Raw genomic sequence first — 27690 nt, 5'->3', positions numbered from 1 at the left:
ATCTTCTGCTTGGATGATCTGTCCATTGGTGTAACTGGGGTGTTAAAGTTCCCTACTATTATTGTGTTACTGTCAATTTCTCCTTTCATGATTGTTAGCATTTCCCTTATGTATTGAGGTGCTCCTATGTTGGGTGCATAAACATTTATAATTCTTATATCTTCTTCTTGGATTGATCCTTTGATCATTATGTAGTGTCCTTCCTTATCTCTTGTAACAGTTTTTATTTTAAAGTCTATTTTATCTGATATGAGAATTGCTACTCCAGCTACCTTTTGATTTCCATTGGCATGGAATATCTTTTTCCATCCCTTCACTTTCAATCTGCATGTATCCTTAGGTCTGAAGTGGGTCTCTTGTAGACAGCATATATATGGGTCTTGTTTTTGTATCCATTCAGCCAGTCTGTGTCTTCTGGTTGGGGCATTTCATCCATTTACATTCAACATTATTATCAATATGTATGTTCCTATTACCATTTTCTTAATTGTTTGGGGTTTGGTTTTGTGGGTCTTTTTCTTCTCTTGTGTTTCCCGCTTAGGGAAGTTTCTTTAGCATTTGCTGTAAAGCTGGTTTGGTGGTGCTGAACTCTCTTAGCTTTTACTTTTCTGAAAAGCTTTTGACTTTTCCATCGAATTTGAATGAGATCCTTGCTGGGTAGAGTAATCTTGATTGTAGGTTTTTCTCTCATCACTTTAAGTATATCCTGCCACTCCCTTCTGGCCTGCAGAGTTTCCACTGAAAAATCAGCCTGATACCCTATGGGGATTCCTTTATATGTTATTTTTTGTTTTTCCCTTGCTGCTTTTAATATTTTTTCTTTGAATTTAATTTTTGTTTGTTTGATTAATATGTGTCTTGGTGTGTTTTTCCTAGTGTTTATCCTGTATGGGACTCTCTGTGCTTCCTAGACTTGGGTGACTATTTCTTTTCCCATGTTAGGGAAGTTTTCAACCATAATCTCTTCAAATATTTTCTCAGACCCTTTCTTTTTCTCTTCTTCTTCTGGGACCCCTATAATTCGAATGTTGGTGTGTTTAGTGTTGTCCCAGAGGTCTCTGAGACTGTATTCAATTCTTTTCAGTCTATTTTTCTTTTTTCTGTTCCTCGGCAGTTATTTCCACCCATTTGCATTCCAGCTCACTTATTTGTTCTTCTGCCTCCGTTATTCTGTTATTGATTCCTTCTAGTGTATTTTTCATTTCAGTTATTATGTTGTTCATCTCTGTTTGTTTGTTCTTTAGTTGTTCTAGATCTTTGTTAAACATTTCTTGTATTTTCTTAACCCATGCCTCCATTCTATTTCTGAGATTCTGGATCATCTTCACTATCATTACTATGAATTCTTTTTCAGGTAGATTGCCTATTTCCTTTTCATTTATTTGGTCTTGTAGGTTTTCACCTTGCTCCTTCATCTGTGACATATTTTTTCGCCATCTCATTTTTTTTTTTTTTTAATGAATGGGATTGTGTTCCTGTCTTACTGGTTGTTTGGCCTGAGGCTTCCAACACTGGGGTTTGTAGGCTATTGGGTAGAGCTGGGTCTTGGTACTGAGGTGAGGAACACTGTGAGACCTCACTCCAATGAATATTCCCTGGGGTGTGAAGGAATATGAGTTTTTAACATAATTCCATTTGGTTTTTATATAACCACTTTGAAAAAGGTTAATCAGCATATTCAGAAGTTTGGAAATTTAAGAACTAATGCCAATGAGAAGGACAAAGTTTCTTTTGTGAATTTTAAGAATTCACTCCAAAATCATCTTTGCACTTCCCCTATCATTATTGTAGTTAATTGTTAATGTCTTTTACCCATAATAAAATGAACAACTGGTGTTCACATATGTTATTATCCAAGCTACCTCTGATGCCTAATATAGGGTTCGTATAAGATAGATGGTCATTAAACATTTGTTGAAAAAGTTAATGCATGAATGAGTAGATGCATGAATGAAAAGATTATAATCATAGAAAGAAGTCTCTAAGTTAGTTAATGATTCTTGCTGGAATTTTCACTTAGAGTATTTTCCTAGTACTTCACCATGCTTAGTCTCTTTTATTGTAGATTTTAATATTATGACACTAAATTCAGTCACAATTACACTTGTTTAGTAAGTGAAAGAGGATAGATTCCAATTGATTTGGCCTTTTGTGGTCTAAAATGTCTTTGCTCGTAGATCTTATTTGCTAATGCACCATATGCCTTTAGTAACAGAAACTTTTTCAAATTCTCCTTTTGAGCAAAAATATTTGGCACAAATGAGACAAATTTGTATGGAAACACAAAAAACCCTGAACAGCCAAAACAATATTAAGAAAGAAGAACAAAGCTGGAGGTATCACACACCATGATTTCAAACTACACTACAAAGGTAAAGTCATCTAAACAGTATGGTACTGGCACAAAAAGAGATACACAGATCAATGGAAGAGAATAGAGATCCCAGAAATGAACCCACAGTTATATGGGCAATTAGTCTACAACAAAGGAGGCAAGATTATACAATGGGGAAAAGATATTCTTTTCAATAGATGGTGCTGGGAAAAATGGACAGCTATAAGCAGAAGAATCAAACTGAACTACTCTCACACACCATGCACAAAAATAAATTTCAAATGCATTAAAGACTTAAATGTAAGACCTGAAACCATAAAAAATCTAGAAAACATAGGCAATACTGTCTTTGACATCAGTCTTAGCAAAAAATGTTTTTGAATGTGTCTCCTCAGTCAAGGGAAACAAAAACAAAAATAAATAAATGGGACTACACCAAACCAAAAAGCTTTTGCACAGCAGAAGAAACTATCAACAAAATGAAAAGGCCACCAATGAATGGAAGAAGATATTTACAAATGATATATTTGATAAGGTGTTAATATCCAAAATATACAAAGAACTCAACATAGAAACTCAACATTAAAAAAAAAAAGCAACCTGATTTTAAAATTGGCAGAATATTGTAATAAACATTTTCCAGAGAAGACATATAGATGTTCAAAAGGGACATGAAAAGATGTTCAACATCAGTAATCAGTAGGAAAATGCAAATCAAAGCCACAATGAGATATCATCTCATACCAGTCAGAATGCCTATTATCAAAACTACAGCAAATAAGGAGTGTTATCTAAGATGTTAAAAAAGAGGAACCCTTGTGCACGGTTGGCGGGAACATAAATTGGTACAGCCAATATGGAAAACAACATGGAGATTCCTCAAAAAATTAAAAATAAAACTACCATACAATCCAGCAATTCCACACCTGGGTACTTATCCGAAGAAAACAAAAACAGTACTTAGAAAAGATATATGCATCCCTATGTTCATTTCAACATAATTTACAATAGCCAAGAAATGGAAGAAACTTAAACACCCATCATAGATGAATGGATAAAGAAGAGGTGGTATATATATATATACATAATGGAATATTACTCAGCCAAAAAAAAAGAATGAAATCTTACAATTTGTGACCAAGAGGGTATTATGCTAAGTGAAATAACTCAGACAGAGAAAGGCAAATACTGTATTATTTCACTTATATGTGAAATCTAAAAAAACAAAACAAATATAACAAAACAGAAACAGAGTTATAGATACAGAGAACAAACAGGTAGTTGTGAGGGGATGGGGGTGGTGGGGAGGAAAGAAGTAGGTGAAGGAGATTAAGAGGTACAAACTTCCAGATTCAAATAATGAGACATGGGTATGAAATGTACAGTGTGGGGAATATAGTCTATAACTATGTTATATATTTGCACAGTGAAATATCATTTTTTTCCAACTAGCTTTCCATCACAAGTCAAAAGTCTTTGAACTTATGAGTAAGCTTCATAGCCTGAAAGTGTTGAGTGTTTTTCCAGAAGGTTTTCAGATTTTTTTAATGCCTGCCTTTACTGGACTTGGTTCAAAATTTTCTAATGGGAAGCATACTTTAAACAGCCTTGATTCCATGTTTTTAATATATTATTTTACTTTATTGCTATTCCCTGAGAGCACTTACAATCAACATATTTTTTAAAGTTTTATATTTGGTAATATTCTGTTGGTTCTTTGTTTCCTGTTATAATGGGCTTTCAAATATTAAGCAAATTAGCAGATTTTCCAAACACACACATCTATACAGGACAGTGTGATATTAGAAGGTTCCTGAAATTAAGTAATACAATGTAAATGCTTTCTGCATTACCCATTTGCTGCATAGAAAGTGAGGAAAATTGCCAATGGGTTTATTTTAGGGAGAAAACTACTATTTTGAAATAAAATACCAAGTTTACCACATCAATCCTATTTTATTCTTAATCATGTTCAATTTGGGAGTATCCTCTTACATTTATATATAAGGAAATGATGTAAGGAGCTGACCTATTATTTTCAAAGACAAAGGTTATCATACACAAAATAAATAACTTTTTCTAGTTTATCTGTTCACTACAAAGTTTTTAATGAATTAACACTTTTTATAGTCTCATTAAATGTACATGTTTAAAGTGCTTAACAAAATAATGCCATGTTTAAAGTTTAACTGCCTTAAGCATAACGCTGTCCATGCTACTCCTATTTCCTTCATCCTTGCTTGGGAAGGATATTTGGTCACACATACTCCTACACACATAGCTCAGTTATTCACCCTGATCTCAGAGCTCTTCTTTCCACCTCCCATCTATTTTTTATTATTATTCCAGGTTTCTTCCTCTTCCTTCCTTCCTCCCCACCCACTCAACCCAACTACCCACTGAAATCCTGAGTTCTGCTCTTCAGTAGTTTTTCCAAATTAGCACTTTCCTCCGTTTCCCTTCAGCAATATTTTGCATGCCTAATTCCTCCTTCGAGACCACTTGTTCATCCTAGCTCTACAATCATTCTCCAATTTCTGCTTATCTCACGAGAGATTTAGACAGCTCCATGCTCTTCCATTTTCCATTCCATAACAAAACATTTCTTTGGAAGGTGTGGCCAAGAATCCCCAAAAGCAAGTTCAGTGAACCAGTACCGTAAGAAGGCTTTGTAGCAGATGAGAAATTTTGTAAAGCTGTGGTCACACTAAAGTGCATTATGGCTAATGCCTAGCTGATTGCATTTTCATTTGTAAATATGGCAATACTGCCAAGAACATGAATCAGGCTTACATATGACAGCAGGTTACCTAGGATTCCATGCTGTTACAAAGCTCTTCTGAAAGACCCTTGATAATTGGGGTGTGGAGTGATGCTATAGTCAACACTTTCTAAATGGTTTTAAAAATAAATTATATACAAGGGGTGTGAAAAATGTACCTCTATAATTTCACTTTTTTTCAACAATGACTTCAGATTGTTTCCATTTAAGTTACAAATGAAATTTCATTATTAATCTTTAGATGCTGTAAAATAAACTAAGTTATTCATCTAGTCACTTGTTCAATAAATATTTACTGAATACCAGCTATGTGGCAAACACAGTTCAACATAAGTTGAGTATCAAAAAAGTCTTGGTTTTCAACTTACCATGAGCCATACGATGAAACCAGTAGTAACCAAAGTCAACTCCCAAGAAAGTTAAATACCAAGTCCATGGAGAATCCCAAGGCAAACTGATAAGCCTGTAGTTCTCCCAGATGTAAATGTAACTGGTCAGTTCAATGCTCCTGGAAAACCAACTGGAAAGATACAATGTATAAGCAATGATTATACTATATTTTAGATGTAAAATTATGCTAAACCATTTTAGATAATATTTAAAAATTAATATGTTCATACATAAAAATAAAATCCTTTCCCCCTTTCTCTTGGCTTCTTACTGCTCTATCATACCTTTGAAGAGGCTCAATTTCCTTGGTATCAAAATGATTCACATGATGTTTCCTTTTGCATAACAGGCATCATGGATGTCAACTATTCCCCTATTTCATGGAATTGAGGAAGTTCCCTTTATATGTCTCTTAAAAATACTTTTCATGGAAACCATATAACATAAAAATGACAAAACTATGACTTATTTTCTGTGACTGTCATTTCTAAATCTTAGTAAAGAACACAAGAAGGGTGCTTTTTAAAGGAAATGTAAAAAGTAGAAAATTATAAATAGCATATTTTTTAAAGGGACTGCAAAATGACTACTGCCTTAAAATATATTAATCCCATAAAGTTTGCCTTTAAAGTTGCTTCTGACTGACTCTATTCTCTCTTCCTGTCTAGTCCCTCCTCTCTTTCACACACACACACACACACACACACACACACACACACACACACTCTCTATGTTTTCTAGATATTATTCTTAAGACTACAAATTGGATTCTCATAGCATATCAGTATTTCTTACAGTAATATAAACTATGGATCTCATAATATAAGGGAATAATTTTTCCCTAGAAATAAACAATTGTTTTTAAAACCCAGACAGCATATCTCTTACCACATATTCTACCAAGCTTCTATAAATTCTTATGTCAAGAAATTTCAAAAATATACATAATATACTTCAATTTTATAAAGAGTAGTATTTTTTCTTTTAAATCTCCTGTGATCAAATTTAGGATCAGACTCAAGATAATCATTCCTTTTATCACTTTTATAGATATGATTGAACTGACTTTTTCATTAATATTTTTCACTCATATGTAAAATGAATTATTCTACTTAATAAAGATTTATTTATAAACCATGAACAAGTGAGAAAGTTCTGAAATATTCTAACTTTAAATAAAAGTCAAAGAAGCAGCTCATTAGTTTATTGTTAAAATTCATTATTTCACTAGTATTTCCCTTTACATAGTCATCATCTATGAATTAGCATGTTACTGGTTTTGTTGGAGACCCAGATGTTTACTTTTAATCTAATGTTGACATTAGTTATGATATGACTTTAACTGTGATTTAAAAACTTTAAAATTGTCTCACATTTTGAATCCTTCAAGTTATTATTTAATCAGTAACATAAAACACTAGGCTTCTTCACAACAGCATTAATATAAGTAACTAATAGAAATGCCAAATACCTACACTTTGAAAAAGGATTACACATCATCAGATCTTAAAACTCAGTTTTCAATTTAAGATTACTCTAGGTTTGTAAATTGGTCCCCATACACGGAGGGTAAGAAGAAACTAAAGAAAGAGACAGAACACTCCAGACTGGGAAGTGGCAGTTTTAACAAACAAGGAACTTAGAGAGGAGGTTTGTCTTCTGTGGCTGCAAGACATGTAAATGTCCATACTCACACTCCAGAATGTTAAAATTTTCTAGAAAGGTCTTAACTGGGTTCAAGTCACTTATTCAGTCCAGATGGTCTCAACAACACCTTACTCTCTCAAGACTGCATCCTTGAAACAGCTGTTAGCATGGGACTGTAGATGGAACTTACATTCCATGGACAGGGGAGAGAGTAAGGGAAAGGGGAAGGGGAAGTAAAGTTCAGCTTATAGGTCAACCAGGGTCGCATCCTCTCCATGACTTCCTCCAACAATTATATGGCTGGAAAGAGCAATTTTGTCCTTAATTGTGAGTCCTTGATCCAAGGAGACTACCTACCCAGCACCCCTGTCACAACTCAGGCAATGCCCTGAATACGTCCAGAATCCCCTGTCAAGTGGCCCTGAGCCTGCTTTCAGGACTGCATGGGCCTCTTTCCTGGTCCAGGCCTCCAGAGGGTCCACCTATGCATGCGTGTAAAGTCCTCAACATGACAAGGTAGACAAAAGTGGCTTCATTGGACGTGTAGACAGAGCTGGGACGAGCAGTCTGGGGTGTGCACACACAGGTGTGTGAGGTCCCTCATGAGACAGCACAGGCCATGGGCCAGGGGCTTTCACCCTGTTCTGGAACTCTGAGGAATCCAAGAACTTGAAATTTGAAATGTGTCTTCCAATTTGTCATCCAGGTTATTTCAGGGTAGGGGGAATAGAACGAATTTTATTTTAAAGCATGTTAGCTTGGTTGGTAATTCTTACACATCTAGACTAAGGCTTCTGAACAGTGTCATTACTGACATTTGGACAAGATAATTCTTTGTAGTAGGGGTCTGTCCTGTGAAAACTATTACCCAAATTATGAAACCTTATAATTGCTCCTTAATACTCATTAGTAGAGGATTAACCACATAAAATTCAAGTTTTAGGGAAAAAATGGTGAATAATATCAATCTTATATGATTATAACTTACTATTACTTAATTTTTCTAAAACAGAAATTCTAAAGTTAGACACTGCTGCTATTTGGGCCAGATGATCCTTTGCTGTGGGGGCCTATCCTGTGCTTTGTAGGAGGTTTAGCAGCATCCCTGGCCTCTGCCCACTAGATGCCAGTAGCACAGCCCTCCACCCAGGTGTGACAACAAAATGTCCAAATGTCTCCCAGGGGCAAAACTGCCCTAGTTGATAACCCTAAAAAAGACTGATCTAGAAAGAAAAAATTAAAACTTAGGAAAATGCAATAGAAAGTTGAAATAATCTAGATTTTTTTATATCCGCTTTACTACATGGTGTCAAAGCAGGTCAATTCATGGATTCATTCAGTCATTCAAAAAATTCATATTAAGTGCCTGCTAGGTTCCAGGCACAGCACAAGAAAGGGAGGACACACTGGTGAAGAGGGCAAATACAGCCACCTGCCTCATCAATGTCCCACCAATTCAGTATCTCTTTTTAAAGCTGCTATCTTTCTTGTCAGTTTTCTAGTGACAATTGAAATAGGCTTTCAGATAACAAAACTTCAATAATAGAAAGAGGGTCCCTGGAAAACTTCCATGTGTAAAACAAAAAGAACCTGCCTGTAATTGAAATACTTTATTTCCTGTACAGGTGCCAGGTCTTGAGCAGACACCCAATTTATTATTCTGTCAACTTACTTATTAGGGTTGACACAAATCGAGCTGAAATATGCCTTACATACTACAGGCAAGGCTGTTTCTTTTTTTTTTTTTTTTTCACACCTTAGCACAAAGCCAAACTTTCCTCAAGGTGAAGGGAAAGAGTGGAGAAGCTGTGGGAATTAAATTCCCGGTTCTCTATCAGCAAGATGAATATGATCCTCTTCCATCATAAATGGGAAAAAACAGCCATGGAGTGCCCACAACTAAAAACAATTCGGCAAGAGATACACCTGGGAAATGATTATCAAGCTCTGGAAAGCCCTTGATTGCAGGAAATAGCACCTATATTTTCAAAAATGTTCCCACCAGACCTTGAATCATAAGACTAACCCTCTTCCTCTTTCTCTTCCCAATTCCTTCATTCTCTCCCAGCCCCCAATCCCAGCATATGACTCTGCACTCTGGAATTCAAATGACAACTCTAACCCCTATCCTGTAGAAAGAGACGTATGTAATATGCATATATAGTGAGCTTACTTTATCATGTGGAGATGGAAATTAGGTAGCACAGGGGCTTTGAATAACCAAATGCTAGATCCGTTTTATTCATTAAGTTTGAATGCAAGACTGAGAAAATAATCTAAATATAAGGAGGCATTAGACTCCTCTAATTAACAACCTGTATGTGTAGAGACTCCCCTCCCATTTTGTCCTATATTCTTTATAAATTCCCCCCAAATAGCTATTTCTCTTGGGTCTGAAGTATATCTTCTGGCAAATGAAAGACAGTTAATTTTTCATGTGTTTTATGTAAGCTTTTCTGTCCACACTAGAAATCTGTCCTGTCAGACTGGTGGTTGCCAAGGGGGAGGGGGTTGGGGGAGGGATGGAATGGGAGATTAGGGTTAGCAGATGTGAGCTTTTATATATAGAATGGACAAACAACAAGGTCCTACTGCATAGCACAGAGAACTATATTCAATATCCTATGATAAAGGAAAAGAATATTTTTAAAAAGAATGTATGTGTGTGTGTGTGTGTGTGTGTGTGTGTGTATGTATAACTGAATCATTTTGCTGTATAGCAGTAATTAACACAACACTGTAAATCAACTACACTTCAATAAAAATAAAATCTGTCGGGCTTCCCTGGTGGCGCAGTGGTTGAGAGTCCGCCTGCCGATGCAGGGGACACGGGTTCGTGCCCCAGTCTGGGAAGATCCCACATGCCGCGCAGCGTCTGGGCCCGTGAGCCATGGCCGCTGAGCCTGCGCATCCGGAGCCTGTGCTCCGCAACGGGAGAGGCCACAACAGTGAGAGGCCCGCATACCGCAAAAAATAAAAAATATAAAATAAAATCTCTCCTGTCAATGTTTACTGACTGTAAAATCTGGTAAGATACCAAAATAGTATTCCAGTACTGATGGTGGATTTTTAAAAATATAAAGTTACCTTATAATGTTGAAATTTTTCAATAATCAATAAATGAGAATAAGTATTTGAGGATTGAGAATTACAAAGCTAATCTGTTATCAAAGTCATCTGAGTGTGAATGTTCCCATCATCAAAAGTAGAGAAAGGTAACACTGGACAGGTCGTTCACCATCTCACTATCTCTCAGCTAATTTGACATGAGAGCATTAGGCTGAATGGACCTTAAAATTATCTAGCTCTCAAAATACTCTCATGCTCTAATCATTAATCAAGCAAATGAAATTTGATGTAAGGCTCTCACTGCAAACTGTTAAAATTTCAAAGCAACTTTCAGAGTAAGTTGAATTACGTACTCCGTGTTCACAGACGTCTGCCAACTTGTACTATTTTATAACTGTCATTAGAGAAATTTGGCCAGATTATGCAAAATTGAAAAAAATAAATTAGACTTTTTATTTCTAAAAATCTTGTCATAAATTAGAAAATAAACCAATATTTAAATGAGATCATTTGAAATACCCTTACAAGTTTCACGAAGTTATAAATAAATTAATATATATATAACTATATGTTATATATATAATTATATATATATTGATTTTTCTGATAAATTGCGTTGTTTACTTCTAAATCTCTTATACCTGGCCCAGGAACTTGCACTCTCTATCTGTAAAGCTACTGCCACTTTTGCTCCATCTAGTGGAATATTGATTTTTGCTCAGTAATAACAAAATACATAACACAAGCTCTACCTTCTGCAGGCAGACATTTGTATTGCTATTTCCTACTGTGAAATGACATTTATGAAACAATCACTTAATTTAATTTCTTTTTAAAACAACCGCAAAACCATAGACTTTTGTAAACACAATGTGGTAGATCTGGAAGAAGTAAATGTGCTACATTTTTTACTTTGCAAGAAGTAAATTACTTCAAGTAATTCAATTACTCTACTGAATAAGCACGCAAAGCCAGACTAATAAGTGCAAGGAAGCTTGCATTCATCATTTGGGAAGGATAGTCTAAGAGCTAGCTCTGAAGTCACACCATTAATAACAAAGTCTATTTATAAGGTTTCTAAGGTAAAAGTTAAGGGGACATGTAAAAGTTAAGGGGGCATTCTCCCTAGCAAAAATAACTAACAAACCAGCAGATTTTTTAGATATATTTTGTTTGCATGGGGTGTTCGTTTCATAATTTTCTAAGTTAATAAAAATATGTTAATATTCATAATAAAATACCATTATTAACATTACATAAATAAATTTATCTCTTACTTAGGACAATGAATAACTGTTGACTAAAGTCATCATCCCAAATGACAGGTACTTGTTTGTCAGAAGCCCACATTGCCAAAAACAGTATTGCCTCTGCTACTAAAGTCTAGTGGAAAAATGCAGTACACAATTTTCCTTTATTCTCTAGTCCCACCCCAAGGAGTCAAAAGTATCTCAAAGAAGTTTAATATCCTCCTCTTTAATTTTTTTTTTTTTTTTTATGAATTGAAACTTTCTTGTCAGGAGTGGAAAATTCCATGGCAGTCATGGCCAGTAAAACTGTAGATACCTTTGGTCTAACACTGCAGACCTAGTTCCACAGTAAAAATTGGCAGGGACCCATGTGTATTAAAAGTAGAGTGTCCCCAACTCATTTGAAAATTTACCTACTTAAATTATCCCTCTAACCTATTGCAATTTGATTTATAATCTGCTGTTTCAACAGAATAAATGAACCCATTAAAAACAAACATACTGTAGATATTTATATCAGGAATAAAATTTCTCTGGGGAGGATGCAATTTATGAAAGCAGAAATATTGGAAGGAAGTAACAAATTGAAGTCCCGATTTTCTAATGAAGGATTGGAAACTGAGCTCTGCTTCAACAAGCAAGAAAAAAAAAGACGTAATTATTTTTCACTCATTAGCATTTCAGTCAGTAGCAGAATATTTCAGAAGTTTCAGATAGATTTTTAAAAATTGATTTAGTCAATATTTTGTTTAGTTTAACTTTTTATAGTGACAAATGCAAGTAATTGATAGAAAGGCAGATTATCTGCATATGATACAATGCATTTAACTACAATAAATACACATATCTCTCTATAATTTCAGGACTACATTCTGACTAGGAAGTCTGCCTACTGGATTCCAGAAGAGCAAAACAGATGCAGGCCTGCCCAGAATCTGGTTCTTAGGACAGATGGACTTTTATTACATATCATGGTCTGTCCGACAGGCTTGTAAACAAGGTACAATCTTGTCTATGATGAATATTTTCCTTACATAAAGATTTGAAAAGATACACATATATCTTTTCCATCAATATGGTAAGTATGCTACCAATCTTCAAGGTACTTTGACTTTTATGTAATAACAAAATTGAGATCCTCAAATAAACATTGTTTTTCCTCAAAGTCTGCACACAGCATTTCCATTACATGAATGGCAAAGTGGAAAAACATGTTCATGGCTGCACTTTGATTTCCCCAACTTCTTTTTGCAGAGGCCACATGCCTATTTCAAATTATTATCCAAAGTATAATTCCTCACAAAGGGATTAACAAATGGTATACTACCATTTTTCTTGCAATCATGTATTTTAAGGACGTGGCAAGCCCCTGTTGTTGGTATAGAAAGTGAAATTAGTCCCTCGGAGAGGGTATGATCAATGCCGTGTTAATCTAACCTTCAGCTGTTAACGATTTGCAGGAGGATTCCCCTTGATGCTGTGGCTTCAACTGAAATATTGTTCTAAGAGTTTCTGTCAAATCCCCCTTCTCGTCTTGTGCTGAAAGGGGATTGAGGGGCGTGCATCCTGAGGATCAGCTTTCTCTGCTTATATCTATGAATTTTTTTAATAGCAACAAAGTAAATGAAAATATTTTAAAATTTTATTTTCAAATAATTAGCTTTGCTGAGATCTTTCACATAAGACTATGAAAGATAAAATTCTTTATAAAACTTACAAAGTTATCCACATTTCATAATTTAGGATTGTGAACAAAAAAGAAGCAAGATGCTGTTCTCATTCAAAATACAACTATAGAAAAATATGCTCCAAATTCAAGTTCACAACCTTTTCCCTTTCTTTCAAAGGGCACCAGAGTTCACAGCTTGTGTTAGCTTAAGGAGTGTTATGAGTAGTGGGATGTGAAGAAAAAGAACTGCAGGCTTATCCCTGAAGGACTGGTTTGTTTTGTTTTCTCTCTCTCTCTCTCTCTCTCTCTCTCTCTTTCTCTCTCCCCCCCCCATTTTCCTTATATTTGGGGGTTTCATTTTTAGCAGAAATATCTATTTACTCTTTGGGTCTCCTGTTAGAACTCTGTACCTTTTTTTTTTTCTTTTAATCACAGTGTTGAACAGAAATAGAGTACTGAGGATACAGTTTATATTTCTAGTTGTTACAATATTATAAGAGAAGAATCTAATCTCACTGTGACCAAAGTCAAACTTAAAAAAGTAAAAGAAATGCTGAAGCATTCATTCAACTTGATGTCTCCCTGAGTTCTTAATAAATTCATTCCAGCTCAACAAAATATGTGATTCATAATTGTACCTGCAGGGCACTTCTCAGTTATCAAGTTATTTTGACGGTTCATCAACCGTCCAATTTCCATAAACCTATACACTTAACTTTCTCAGAGTGAATTATTGTAACCAACTGGGTATTTTTCAATACCCAAATATACATGTCCCTTGAGTATGTTGAATGTATTTCTTGTTCAGTTCTATTCAAGGGAGACATGAAATAGAGGAAATTATGGGTAGTTGTAAACTCTTAATTAGAGTATTCTGGAAATTAACTGAGAATAATTTGAGATATTATTCTCTGATTCTGACAGGAATGTGCAACCATATGAGTAGTTTTTTAGAGACTCTTTTATGATGACTATTACTATTATTATTTTATAACTATTATCCTACCTTTTTCATAGTAACATTTATGAAAAATATTTTACATTTAGGTTTTAAACAATTTTATGCAATTATATGAAATTATTTTACCTTTCCTCAGATATCATTAAGTTTTCATTTTATTTTTAAAAAATCCACCTTGGTTTCCCACTGGGCGGTTCATACAAACATTCCAAAGCAATGAGCACTGGTTAGAAGTAAAGCTCTTAAAACAGTAAAAGAAGCAATGGGTGGGAAGCAGGAATGAGAACATTCTTCAGCAACGCAAAGCACAGACTTCTAAGGGAATCTTCCCTCACCCTCTGCTCTTTGGAAAACTCTCATATACTGAAGAGCCTTCCATTCATTGGTATCTCCTCTAAACACATTACAATTTACTTTCTAAACAGTAGTAGGTCATTTATTGTTTACTGTTTTTTGGTCCCTTCATCCTCAGACTTCACCATCAACATAACACTACAGGAATGTTAGGTGTTTTTATTTTAAAAAATCGACCATGTATCAGACAACATTCCAGGCATAGGAGTTAAAACTAAAAGAATACCTCTGTTTCTCAAGTTGCATGCAAGCCTGCAGGAAGGGCTGGGAGGCAAACAGGTGAGTTTAATATCATGTGACAATTCTATTATGGGGTAAGCACAATACTCCACAGCGAATAGAGCCCATAGTAAAGTGGTGCCTAAAATAGGGTTGGAAAACAGGCAAGATTTGCTGAAGAGTATGACTCTTTAAGAGAAGTCTATGCTTGTGAGACTTAAGAAATGAATGGGAGTTGGCCACTCGGATGACCACGTGAGACATCTGGGTAATGGCAAGTAGCAGAGTATGGAGGGAACAACTACTGCAAAGGGGGAAGAAGAAAGAAGGGACCAGAAGCAAAGCTGGATAAACAAAGGCCTCCATAGATCAGGCAAGAAATATTCCTCAGGCTATAAGGAACCTATGAAGAGTTTCCACCAGATTCACATTATGGAAATGTCTGGCTGTAGATGAAGTAGGACTAGAGACAATGATACCACTTAAGAGACCACTGTAGTAATCCAGACCTTTGTATGACTTTGAGTAGGGAGTGTCTGCACCCCAGATTGCTACAGCATGTGAATCTACCTGAGGCCAAATTAATTTTCCAGTAGATAACTAGAACATCACTCAGGCCTGGGACTAGCGTAATACAAGTAAAGCACTTGTCTTGGGCACAAAATTTAAGACGGCACCAATAAATTCAGTAATTAAGATAAATAATATTTACAGCAATATTTTTAATAACAAATGTAAAAAATCCATGATGAACGAAACATCAAAAAGTTAAATAAAGACAGTAACTGAGTTCTTTGGGGATGTATGTGAAAATAGACCAATTCCCCATACAACGGGTTTCTTTTCCATCTTACTTGGAGAATTTCAGTTTATTCACTCAGTGTTGCTAACCAGCTAACTCACCTCGGAAGCCGAGACACAACACCGGCTGATATGGATGTTAAGGCATCGTCCAAAGGACCTGATGGCTTCCCTTTGCGAATCCAGCTGACAACCAGTTCAAGCAGCATCAAGGAAATGAAATATGGAGTTGCCTGGAAAGGAAATTGCAGAAAAGAGATGCTATTGTGCTCGGTATGAAATTCTTCCAAGTTTCCTGATTAGTCATTCCCAAAGTGGGAGGCCCAGAGTGATAGTTCATAGCAGAAAAGGTATATACCTATCCTAGAGGATCATTTCCTCCCAACAGGCAAAGAAATCTGATTATTTCAGACAGGCACTAAACAGATGCTCAAATTCTATCATCCAGTTTGGACATGAAATATAACTATAGATGTAACGACGATAATTCTGCCAAGAAAATAAAAAGATTAGGCAGGATGTGTTTCAAGTTAGATCTAAAAAAATACATTTGAAAAGAAGTGCAATAATCAGAAGTCTATTATCTACATGCCTAAGGCCCACTTTAAAAGGCTTTCCTTAAGGATGCACATGATTCTAGTTTTTCATATTAGAATTACAGGAATCACAAAATTGAAACTGTAAGAACAAAATATTTGCTTCTGAGTATTTCAGAGAATGAGGTCATTTTAAATGCTTGTTTTAGGCATCAAGTTTTATTCATACAGTATTTTTTTTATATCACAGAAAAAAATTCTTGTCATCCACAATTGATGACAAATATTGGACTAGGTTTGGTATCATAATATTAAAAAAATGATTTATGAAGATGCAAGTACCACATTTTTTTCTTTAAAAAATCAGAAAGAAGGAGTGATATCAAATCCTGAAAAAGTTATAGGTTTCACTCATTTGGAAGCTGATCATGAGTACTGAAGTTTTCTAAACTGAACTCCCAAGAACATATTCTCTGATGTCATTTTCTTTTCTATTTCTGATCTCAACTAGTAAGTGTTGTAAGAACAACTTTGACAGGGTGGGGAACTTAAACATTCAAGTTCTAATTCTGGATATTTCCACTTCCAATCATAGGCAGGAACCGGAAGTGCAACATGCCTCTGAACACCTGAGTTTCAAAGAAAACTTGGTTTAAGCTGAGACTTGGGAAGTCAGGGTTGAACTCAGTCAGCTGTGTATTCATTCTGCAGAACTATGCTGCTAAAATAAAGAGCAAATCGTTCCTGGAAGGTGGTAGACAAATTTTCCCTTTAGAAACACAACTGTTACAAAGTTTAGTGATGTCACATAACCACTAGCTACTGAGCTTCTAACAGCTAAATTTGTAAGGCCACTGTGTCCAGGAAAACTTTTTTAAAGTTTTATCATAGTCTGGAGTAACATATCAGAGAAGACAAGTTTAATAGGAGAAGATGGTCATGCATACTGCATGGAGGTTCAATTCAAGTGGAAATTCTACTTTTGCCCCATGCTTTTTTTTTTTTTTTTTTTTTTTTGCGGTATGCGGGCCTCTCACTGTTGTGGCCTCTCCCGTTGCGGAGCACAGGCTCCGGACGTGCAGGCTCAGTGGCCATGGCTCACGGGCCCAGCCGCTACGCGGCACGTGGGATCTTCCAGGACCGGGGCACGAACCCGTGTCCCCTGCATCGGCAGGCGGAATCTCAACCACTGCGCCACCAGGGAAGCCCGCCCCATGCTTTTTTGAAACTATTATTTTTTATTAGAATTATTTGAAGAATGGACATGAACGAAACCCTAAAATGTGTTTAACTTACTTCTTATTAAGAGAAAAGCAAGAGTAGCCTCTTCCCGGAGAGTCTCACCCCTTTTTGTTTTTTTAACATCTTTATTGGAGTGTAATTGCTTTACAATGCTGTGTTAGTTTCTGCTGTATAACAAAGTGAATCAGCTGTACATATACATATATCCCCACATGCCCTCCCTCTGCATCTCCCTTCCACCCTCCCTATCCCACCCCTCCAGGTGGTCACAAAGCACCGAGCTGATCTCCTTGCGCTATGCGGCTGCTTCCCACTAGCTATCTGTTTTACATTTGGTAGTGTATGTATGTCCATGCCACTCTCTCACTTCGTCCCAGTTTACACTTCCCCCTCCCCGTGTCCTCAAGTCCATTCTCTACATCTGCATCTTTATTCTTGTCCTGCCCCTAGGTTCTTCAGAACCTTTCTTTTTTTTTTTCAGATTCCATATATATGTGTTAGCATACGGTATTTGTTTTTCTCTCTGACTTACTTCACTCTGTATGACAGACTCCAGGTCCGTCCACCTCCCTGAGAAAACCATAATTCAAACAGAGTCATGTACCACAATGTTCAGTGAAGCTCTGTTTACGATAGCCAGGACACAGAAGCAACCTAAGAGTCTCACCTTTTGAACATAATCAGGCACCTCTTCCAGGGTTTCAAATGACGTTTCATTGGGTTTCATCACGTAAAACATCATGCGAATTCCCTGGGAAACCGAAACATCCTGTTGGGCTTCTGGGTTCTTCATCTCTGCCCTTGTCTGACTCCCAGCTGGAGAGTATTTGTGATTCTGTGGTTGAAGCCAGAGGCTGAACAAAGAGGACGAGATGTGCTGCACAGATCAAGCCCTTTGTCAGAGGACAGCTAAAAACAAAGCGCCACAGAGCACAGCCAACAGCAGATTCTGTGTGGAGAGACAGGAAAATACAAGGATCAATCAGGAACGAGTTCAGAGTTCAGGGACGCTGTCCCAGAAACAGTGCACTTGGGGAGGGGGAGGGGAGGAAGGGCTGCTGCCCAAATCAAGGATAAACAGTGGAGTCTGGCAGCAGGTGGAATAATTTATCATTAAAAAAGAAAAAAGACAAACAAACAAAACCACATGATACCTCCTTGGAAAGGAGAAGAAAAAAAGTGATAGCAGGTGAAAGTTCGCTCTGAAAAAGTGGGTGGAAATTCAAAACTCGAATCACATGAGGAAAATACATTTTTTTCTCTCCCTTTTGAAATTCACATTGTGTTCAGGTTTGTAGTCTCCCCAAAGAGTCACATTTCCTGAAAAGCCAAGGTGTTCTAATCTCACTTAATAAGACTAAGCTCAAAAGTCAATAAGCACTGAATATATCTTACTGGTGACTGCCTATATATTTCTGGATGTGTATCATGTTAATGTCTGAATGTCTGAAAACCAATTTAGGGGCATGTAGCTTCTTGCATGATTTGCATTGTTTAATGGATCTCAACTATTCACATCTGTATTCTTCTTAGCACTAACGGGGACTCTGAAGAAGCTGTTAAGATGCTGCTGAGAGACCTTTTCTGTTTTCCAGGAGGAGTATACGTTGACTGTGCCTCTTAGGTAGAGCAGAAGGCCCTTAACTGGTTGCATCACCAGTGCGTAAGCAGAGCTTTCCTGATTAGCCCTCCACCTAGAAAAGCTGTGGTCATGCTTTGGCTACCACCTCATCTTTTAAAAATGTTTATGTACATTTAATTAGATTATTAATACATGATTGTTTTAGGAGAAATAAGTAGACACTATAGATAAGCAACAAATAACTTACTACCCAGAGACACTACTAACATTTTGATATATGTATAATCAGTTCCGCTGTCATATGACATACTTGTTGCTAAAAAATCACTGCACTATGCAAGTTTGTGCAATAAAAACCATGGAGCTAATGAGAAAAATGGGATTAGAGTGCAATACTCAAAAATGTCTTAATGGTCCACAAGGAGAAAAAAATAGGAACCTAATAAAAATGGTAGCACACTTTTACACATGCATGTGTCGACTTAGGAAAAAATGCACAACGTGAGAGTTGCAAGTTAAGTTTTATCTGGGGCAAAATGAGGACTAGAGCCCGGGAGACAGCACTTCAGATAGCTCTGAAAAACTGCTCCAAAGAGGTAAGGGGGAAGGTCAGTATACATGTGATTTCAGCAAAGGGGTGTACATGCAATCAAGCACATGTTTTTTGTAGAAGGTTTCTGCTGGTCTCGTGATGGTTACTGCTAGTCATGAGGAACAGAAGTTGCCATACAGGATTTTAGTGCTTTTCTAGATATGAGGAGATACAAGAATTGGGCTCATAAAATCGGCTCCTGAAAATATCTAACTATCTGAAGACCTGTTCTGCCAGTTTTTCCCAGAGCACGGAGTGCCTCATTTCTGCTCTCCACCCTGAGCTGCTTTCAGGGGGTGTTGAAAGTCAGCAGCTGCAGCAGCACATGATTTAATCCTTGCAGAGGCAGATGGCAAGTGCCCATGGCAAGTGCCAATTCGTAGTTGACACATGTTATGCGGTGAAGAAATGCATAAATACTACAATAAGTATGGTATTTCATCTTGAAAAAGACCTGACCTGACCTTTGTTCATGGAAGCGGGCCTTGGAAGAGTTGCAGATTGTGAGTTACTGCTGAGTATGGGAGGAGGCTTATCTGAAATCATACAGAAAGTTGTAAAACCAGAGGTCAGGATACCATAGTTCATAACACACAGGTAGACTGGGGACACTGGTAGATGTTTAAGGTGCGTGCAGATTCGTGCATTTTGTGTCTTCCTAAGCCTTTCTGTTCAGTTGGGCGCTACCTTTAGCATTCATCTGGAATTTATCCCTGACAAAATCACATACAAACATAGATGGCACTCTCAAATTATTCTGTAATATATTAATCCTGTTGAAACAAATTTGTACTTTCAAAATATTGCAGAACTGACTGTACTTTCAGGGGATTCCCATTATAAATGAATACATATGGACATACATATTTAATGAAAGTGATCGTATTAGACACAATATTTTATTACCTGCTTTAAAAATTCTTTGAAATTACGAATATTATGCGTCATAGGAGAAAAAAAATCCAAACGTAGAGGTATATAAAGTAAAAAGTAGGAGCACACCTTCCCCTCAAAAAATACATACACACCTCCCTTCAACTTCTCACTAACAACTTATCCTGGAGGGTATTTTGTCATAACTGTTTTTCCCTACAAATGTTAATTGTTATCATCATTATTATTGTCATCATTTAACATTTAAACACACACACATTGATTTTTTTAAACTGACCATATTAAATAAAGATATAGCAACTTTCCTTCTTGAAGTCAACAACTTATCAGGAAAATTCTTCCACTCCGTATATGGTGATACAGCATTTTTTTTTTTTACTGGCTGCACTGCTGTGTGTGTACTCCAAGCAGGCAAACAAAATTATTTAAAGTATTTAAAGTAGAGAACTTTAATGCAAAGAATTAATTACAGAGATGATGAAAGAAGTGAAAAGCCAAATGGGAATAAAGAGGCAATCTAAAGGTTAATATCAATAGGAAGCCACTAGCATCCTTAAACTATAGATGGAAAAAGAGGTTATGTGAGTAGAGCTTGGGGGCTGTGGTCACCCAGGGAAAGTTAGAACCATGATGGGCCTGTCAAGGAAGAGCACAGAGGGGATGAAAAAAGTACTTCCTGCCAACCAATCTTCCAGCAGTACTTCCCCTTGGCCTAAAGGAGTCCAAAGCCAGGTGAGGGAGGATCCTAGGAAAGGAAGTCTGCAGGGGGCAGCCCCTGGAGAACACAGCAGGGAAGGAGAAGGTGAGGACTGGATCTAAAGAAAAAGTCAACCAAGGGCCAGCACACCATCATAACTTACTTAACTGTTTCTCCATTGTTGTGCAATTAAGTGTAGTCTTGCAGTTGGGCTAATAAGTTTAATGCAGCAACGAACATCACAGTATAAATATCTTGTACACTTGTGCACATTTTCAAATTAGATTTCTAGCAGTGGAATTACATTGTTGAAGGTTTTATAAAATTTATATTTTGATAGTCATGCCAACTTCACCTCCAAAATTGCATTTCTCTCTTGCTAACATTGGCTACTATCAATCTTTTACAGTTTTTAGCCAATTGATTGGTGAAAAATGACATCTTGTTTTAATTTGCATTTCCCCAGTGACTTTGAAAATCTTCTGAATACATTTATTAGCCATTTGTTTTTCTTTGTGTGTGATTTACTTTTTAATACATGTTGCACATGATTTTATTATATTGTCTCTTTGTATTGATCTATGGGCTATTTCTATTCTATATATGTATATATTTCTCTCATCTATGTGGTAAATGTTCTCTCATTTTTTATTTTATTTTAACTTTGCTATAAATATGTTGTCATACAGCGATTGTAACTGTGTGTGTGCTATTATCTTTTATTTTATTACTTCTGACTTTGGGTCTTGCTTATAAATGTTTTTTTCACCAGAATTCTGTAAAAACGATGTCTTATATTTTCTTCTAGAATGCTTTCTTCTAGGATTTTTAGGCATCATTCCTTTCATCAACTGGAATTTAGTTTTGTAAATGTTATGAAGTCATTATTTCATGTTATATCTTCCCTAACTCCCTTTGATAGATCACAGTTCTTCCCGTACCATTAGTTAGAGTCAATACTTTTCACACTAGTCTTCTACTTAACTGGACTGTTTCCAGGCTCTCCACTCAGGTCCACTGATATATGTGTCTATTCTTGTGCTGGTACCATGCTGTCTTAATTACTGTATTATCGTAATAAGTTCTGGTAACTTGTAGAACAATTGCTCATTTATGAATATTGTTTTTCAGAAATTGTACACTTTTTTTCACATTTGCTCCCATGAATCTATTAAGACTAAACTTGAAGGAATTCTATTGGTATTTTACTGGAACTTCACTAAATTCATGATTGATTTGGAAGCATTGACATCACAGGCATTCAGTAAACTTATCTGGAACAAATGAATCTATATACTACAATCATTTAAACTTAACTCTGTATTTAAATGATGCTAATGCTCACTACCAATCCTTGTATTCCTTATTCTCTCCATTCCTTTTTTTTGTACTGGCTTAGAGTACAAGTTTTCTTTCTTTTTTCCAGAAGTTTACATATATGATCGCATGTTATACAATAATATTTTCTTACCTATATATGTGAGGAGTAACTTAGCTAAATATAAATCTCTAGGTCAAAAATTTGTCCCGCCACAAAAAAAATTCAACAGAGACAAACACTTTCACTGGAAATCTGTCAGGTGAAGCCAAGGTATGTAGAACAGAGGATGTTAAGCCTTTACCTGAACTAGAAAGAGGAAGCCCAAGATAGTTCCAGGTGCCTTTCTGCCCAAATATCGCAGTCAGAACTTCCTAGTCAATGGGGCCTTGCTGGCAGTCCCTTCTTTAATCCAGTTAAAGTGGAAATGCTTGGGAAGAGCCTGATATGAGTAACAAGCATCTCATGAGAATGCAAGACACGAAAACCTGCTACTCTTAGTGCCACATTTGCAAATAACTCAGCACAAAAAGCCATCAGAAACTTTTTGTAAAGAAAAATCACTTAAAAAACTGATTGGGAACCTCTAGTGATATTGATAACTATCCATTCCTATTGATATTAGGAACCTCTAGTGATATTGATAACAAAGAGAAATCACAGTAATTTAAACAGGGAAATTATAAAAAATTGTCAGCTATAATTGGGAATTGGAATAATGACAAAGTGACCAATAAAAGTTAAGGAAACTAGGAAGAGCATAGAAATAGCAGACGAAAGGGGCAGGCAGTACCTCTAGGGCTGGACTAAGGAACTTGCCAGAAATTGTATTGGAGGAGGACAAGAATGCTGGTTGACCCACTAGCTTTGACCCAACTGGAGGCACTCAGAGGCTCCTCACCTCCTCCCCTGTCCTTGGAATACATATACCTTCTGCCCACCCTTCCCACAGCTGGAGCCATTTTCAAGGACACAGTCTTGAGAGAGCAATGTGTTGTTGAAACGTCTGGACTGACTAGTGACTGAACCAGTCAAGACCTCATATAAACTTTTAAGATTCTGGCAGATGGGTGCAGAGATCTACTTGTTCTGTGGCTGCTGCAGACAAGCCTTGTATGTAAGTTTTCTTGCCTGTTAAACCTGCCACCTCCCAATCTGGAGTGGCCTCTTTCTTTGGTCTCCCCTTGCCCTCCGTGTATGGGGGACAGTTTCAGATTTCACCTGGGAAGTTTCCAAGGATTCAAACCAACAAATCTGCCCTCTAGGATGACTAAGAAAGCTCTTTACCACGGGTATCTCACCAAGGCGCTTCCCTAGGAAACCACCTGAGGGGGTAAAGGCTCTGGCTTCCAAGCATTGCAGGAACTGGGCACTGGAGAATCCCGATGCTGCACAGTGCTGTGTGGTACTGCCAAGTGAGCACAAGAAACCAGAGAGGAAAATCTCTTCCTTCAACAATGACTGTGCAGGGCCCACTCCCGGCAAAGCCTAACGTTATGTCAGCTAGCACACGACCAATATTTAAGGGCTCAGATCCATTTTTGCAGATCAGGCAATGAAGTATGAACTTGGATATGAGAAGCAATACCTTATAACTAACACTAAACATAACACTCTTTAGTAATTATAAAAAATCTTCCTCATCATAGCCTCTTATGCATGTGACACAGTTTCAATGTTCATGAAATTATAAATCACGTAAAAACAATTTTTTAAGATGTGTTCATTGTAAGAGAAGGGGAGGGGGAGAGTTTCTATGTAGAGCTCTGCATTTTCTTTCAGTATTTAACATTTCAGATTAATATGAAGTCTGAGTTCAACTTGACTTTTTTTCTTCCCTAGGTTAGCCATTTCTGTCTCTTGGATGTTCACAGAATACTTTTATGCCCTTGAAATTAAATCATTTTGGTGTGTTGTTTCTTTGATAGGAATATTTTAAAGAGGTAAACCTTCTTAAACCTCAGATTCTAATCTTCCTTTCCTTTAAGGAAATTTTCTCTAATTGTATTTTTGGCTATTATTTCTATTCCATTTTTTTATACTTATTCACAAATATGATTTATCTGTTTAGCAGATCACATTTGTCTTTCACATACATATATTGTCTCTGACCACTTTCATCTTTCATTTTCTAATGTGCTCTGATTTGCTCAAGGTTATGCTTTAGGTGTATTTTTCTTCACTGTTTCTTTTTTCCTTCTGGTTCTACTTTAAATTCTACAGTAGCATTATTTGTTTTCTTAAATCCTTTCCTTAACTCTCTTAGTATTTCTATTATGTCTATTTCTTATCATATAATCTCTTTTTTCTTCAGATTTATTTCCTATTTAACTTCTTCCTGTGCATAAAACAGTGCTGCCTAAAATTCTTCTTAATTACCTGGGGATGGTAATACTCAGGATACTCAAAAGAATGCCCTTCATCTACTTTTGGCAATCTCTTTCTGGGCCTCATCCCCAATTTGTTTATCTTTGAATGGGTACAGGTCTTTCTGTGCTTTTAATCCCCCAAAAAGACACATGTGGATGATTATTCCTTGGTACTATATCTTCAGGCCTATGTGGCATTTTGGAGATTAGGTTTATCTTGTTAATTCAACCTGAGGGGGGGAAGAGGAGCTCTGAATATGACAAGTCTCCACCAGTCTCTGCCTGTTTTTTCAGCCAGTTGGAACTGCTGTAGTGGTGGCCAGCTTTCCTCATCTTGACTCTCTTCTTGACCTATATTACTTGTCATACAAAAAGACCATTTAAGGTTTTTTTCCCGTAATTTCTCTTTATTCAGGCTGGAGTTTCCATGGCCCATCATGAAGGGCTTCCAGTCAGAAACCTTGTCTTTTGATTTTGGACAATTTGACAACTGGGAAAAATAAGAATTTGTTTATGGAAAAGTTTCTCAGCATTTGGATTCTCTCTTTTGTGAGAAATTCTATACTCCCCTCCACCCTAGATGATCCCATCCTCCTCTGCTGTCTTTGGCACCAAAGGCCAAAATGACTCCAATTAGACTGAGTCAATCTTAGCCGTAGTTCTCACCACCAGTCCTGACCGCATGCAGATTACAGGGTTCATCCACCACAATGGAGGAATCAAACTGTGCTTTTGCAAAACTGGGCTGGAGAAGTAGCTTATTGTGTAGGCATCTTTCTATTAAGTGTTAAAAATCACACATTAAGTTGAACTTCAATGTGGATGCAAGAAAGGACACTCTCATTTTTTTCTTGGTGCTACCACAATTTTATCCCTCTGAATAAGGGGATATTTAGTTTGCCATTTACTCTAGAACTGATGAAGTCCTTTCTCTCCTATATTAATTTGCTAAAGCTGCCTTAAGAAAATGTCATAGACTTAGTGGCTTAATCAACATAAATTTATTTTATCACAGTTCTAGAGGCTGGAAGTCCAAGATCAATGTGTTGGCAGGTTTGGTTTCTTCTGATGCCTCTCTCCTTGCCTTGTAGATGGATATCTTTTCACCATGTCCTCATATGGCCTTTCCTTTGTGTACATACATACTGGTTGTTTCTCTTACTCTTATAAGATCACCAGTCCTATCGGATTAGGGCTCCACCCGTAAGACATCATTTAACCTTAGTTACTGCTGTAAAGGCCCTATATCCAAATACAGTCATATTGGGAGGAAGGACTTCAACATATGAATTCTGAGGAGTCACAATTCAGTCGAAAACACCTCTTCATATATCCTTTCTTTTAGTCCTTTGAGTGAATTTCTGGGAATTGGACTGGAAACGTGATCTTATATCACCCTCTTTAAAAGTTTATTTTTCTAAGGTCATAAAAGCAATATAGGTTCACTGTAGAAATATAGAAAAATGTAGAACATGCTTAAGAAAATAAGTAAACCATCATAATCCCACTAATCAAATTAGAGACTCATTAACATTTTAACATATCAATATATCTTATGTTTAGGTTTTTTTCAGGGACATTATTTCACATAAATGAGTTCACACTATGCATAATTTTAGGTCCACCTTTTTAAAATCTGGAAGTCACATGATGAATGACAAAGTCTCAAAATGGAAGATGTCTTGGTCTTTAAGTCACTACTCGGAGGAGAGTTATCCATCAATCAGAATATTCTGTAAGCAAAATTTATCATTATAATGTGTTTTGTGTTTCATTTGTTATCATTTGAGGCAAATGGTGGCCTAACCAATATAGACAAAAAGGCATTGGAGGGTTTTGATCAGAAGAATCACATAATCTGACATCAGTCTGGTTTCTATGTGAGGAATAGGCTTTAGAGGAGGAGAATGAAAGCAAGGGAGTGTTCAGAAGTGATTGATACAGTCCAGGAACTACACGTGGGTGACTTACACTAGGAAGGTTTCAGTGGAAGTAGTGAGAAGTGGAAGGATTCTGGATACATTTTGATTACAAAGCTGACAAGGACTTCCCTGGTGGCACAGTGGTTAAGAATCCGCCTGCCAGCACAGGGGACACAGGTTGAAGCCCTGGTCCGGGAAGATCCCACATGCCGTGGAGCAATTAAGCCTGTGTGCCACAACTACTGATTCTGCTCTCTAGAGCCCGCAAGCCACAACTACTGAGCCCGCATGCCACAACTACTGAAGCCCACGTGCCTAGAGCCCATGCTCCGCAACAAGAGAAGCCACCACAATGAGAAGCCCACGCACTGCAACGAAGAATAGCCCCCACTCTCCACAACTAGACAAAGCCCGTATGCTCCAACAAAGACCCAATGCAGCCAAAAATAAAAATTAATTAATTAAAAAAAAAGCTGACAAGGTTTACTAACAGACTGGATAAGGGAACAGGCATAGTTTCAAAAATTTGGTTTAAGTAGATGAAAGAATGTAGTGGTTATTAACTACAATGGACAAACTGGGGGATTTGGCTTTAAACATGGTATGAGATGGCTAAAGACATCTAAGTGGAGATGGTTGTAGAAAATGGGTATATAAAACTGAAGTTCAAAGCTCAAAATAGGAGAATTAGTTATGAATAGAAAGGAAAAAGTACTGACAAGAATAGAATAGCTACAAGCCAAACATAAGAATGATTTCCATATATAGATTTTTCAACCATGTTCATATGCATAAAAAATACTCATTTTTAATTTGAAAATCATGGTTAGTATATTTATTTTATTTGCATGACAAAAATTTTATAGTTCAAATAGAGAAAACATAAAATATTATAATTTGCACATTATTATAAATAATCTCATTATGGAAGTAACTGAAAGGCTATATCATGTTCCTATGTTAAATATTAGTAGGCACATCTTTTTTTTTCAAGTATTAACAGTCTCATTTTCAGCTGCTAGAAAGTCCAGTGTACTTTTCTTTTTGAATTTATTTTTTTA

At 36.6% G+C, this 27690-nt stretch overlaps 1 protein-coding gene across 2 annotated transcripts in view; it reads right to left on the bottom strand.

The window, feature by feature from the left end:
* Positions 1–27690, bottom strand: part of AGMO (alkylglycerol monooxygenase) — a 373312-nt gene that overhangs the window by 304491 nt on the left and 41131 nt on the right. For both annotated transcript variants that reach the window (XM_060020429.1, XM_060020430.1), the window contains 3 exons: positions 17923–18204; positions 15580–15710; positions 5486–5637 (listed from right to left, as the gene is read on the bottom strand). In XM_060020429.1, the coding sequence (XP_059876412.1) occupies positions 5486–5637; positions 15580–15710; positions 17923–18048 (409 nt within the window). In that variant the 5' untranslated portion in view covers positions 18049–18204. The remainder of the gene's footprint in view (positions 1–5485; positions 5638–15579; positions 15711–17922; positions 18205–27690) is intronic.

Source organism: Delphinus delphis, chromosome 9, assembly GCF_949987515.2.
Source record: "Delphinus delphis chromosome 9, mDelDel1.2, whole genome shotgun sequence".
NCBI classification, from domain to species: Eukaryota; Metazoa; Chordata; class Mammalia; order Artiodactyla; family Delphinidae; genus Delphinus; species Delphinus delphis.
The sequence above is the reverse complement of the archived record's forward strand: the minus strand, read 5'-3'. Positions and strand labels throughout refer to the sequence as shown.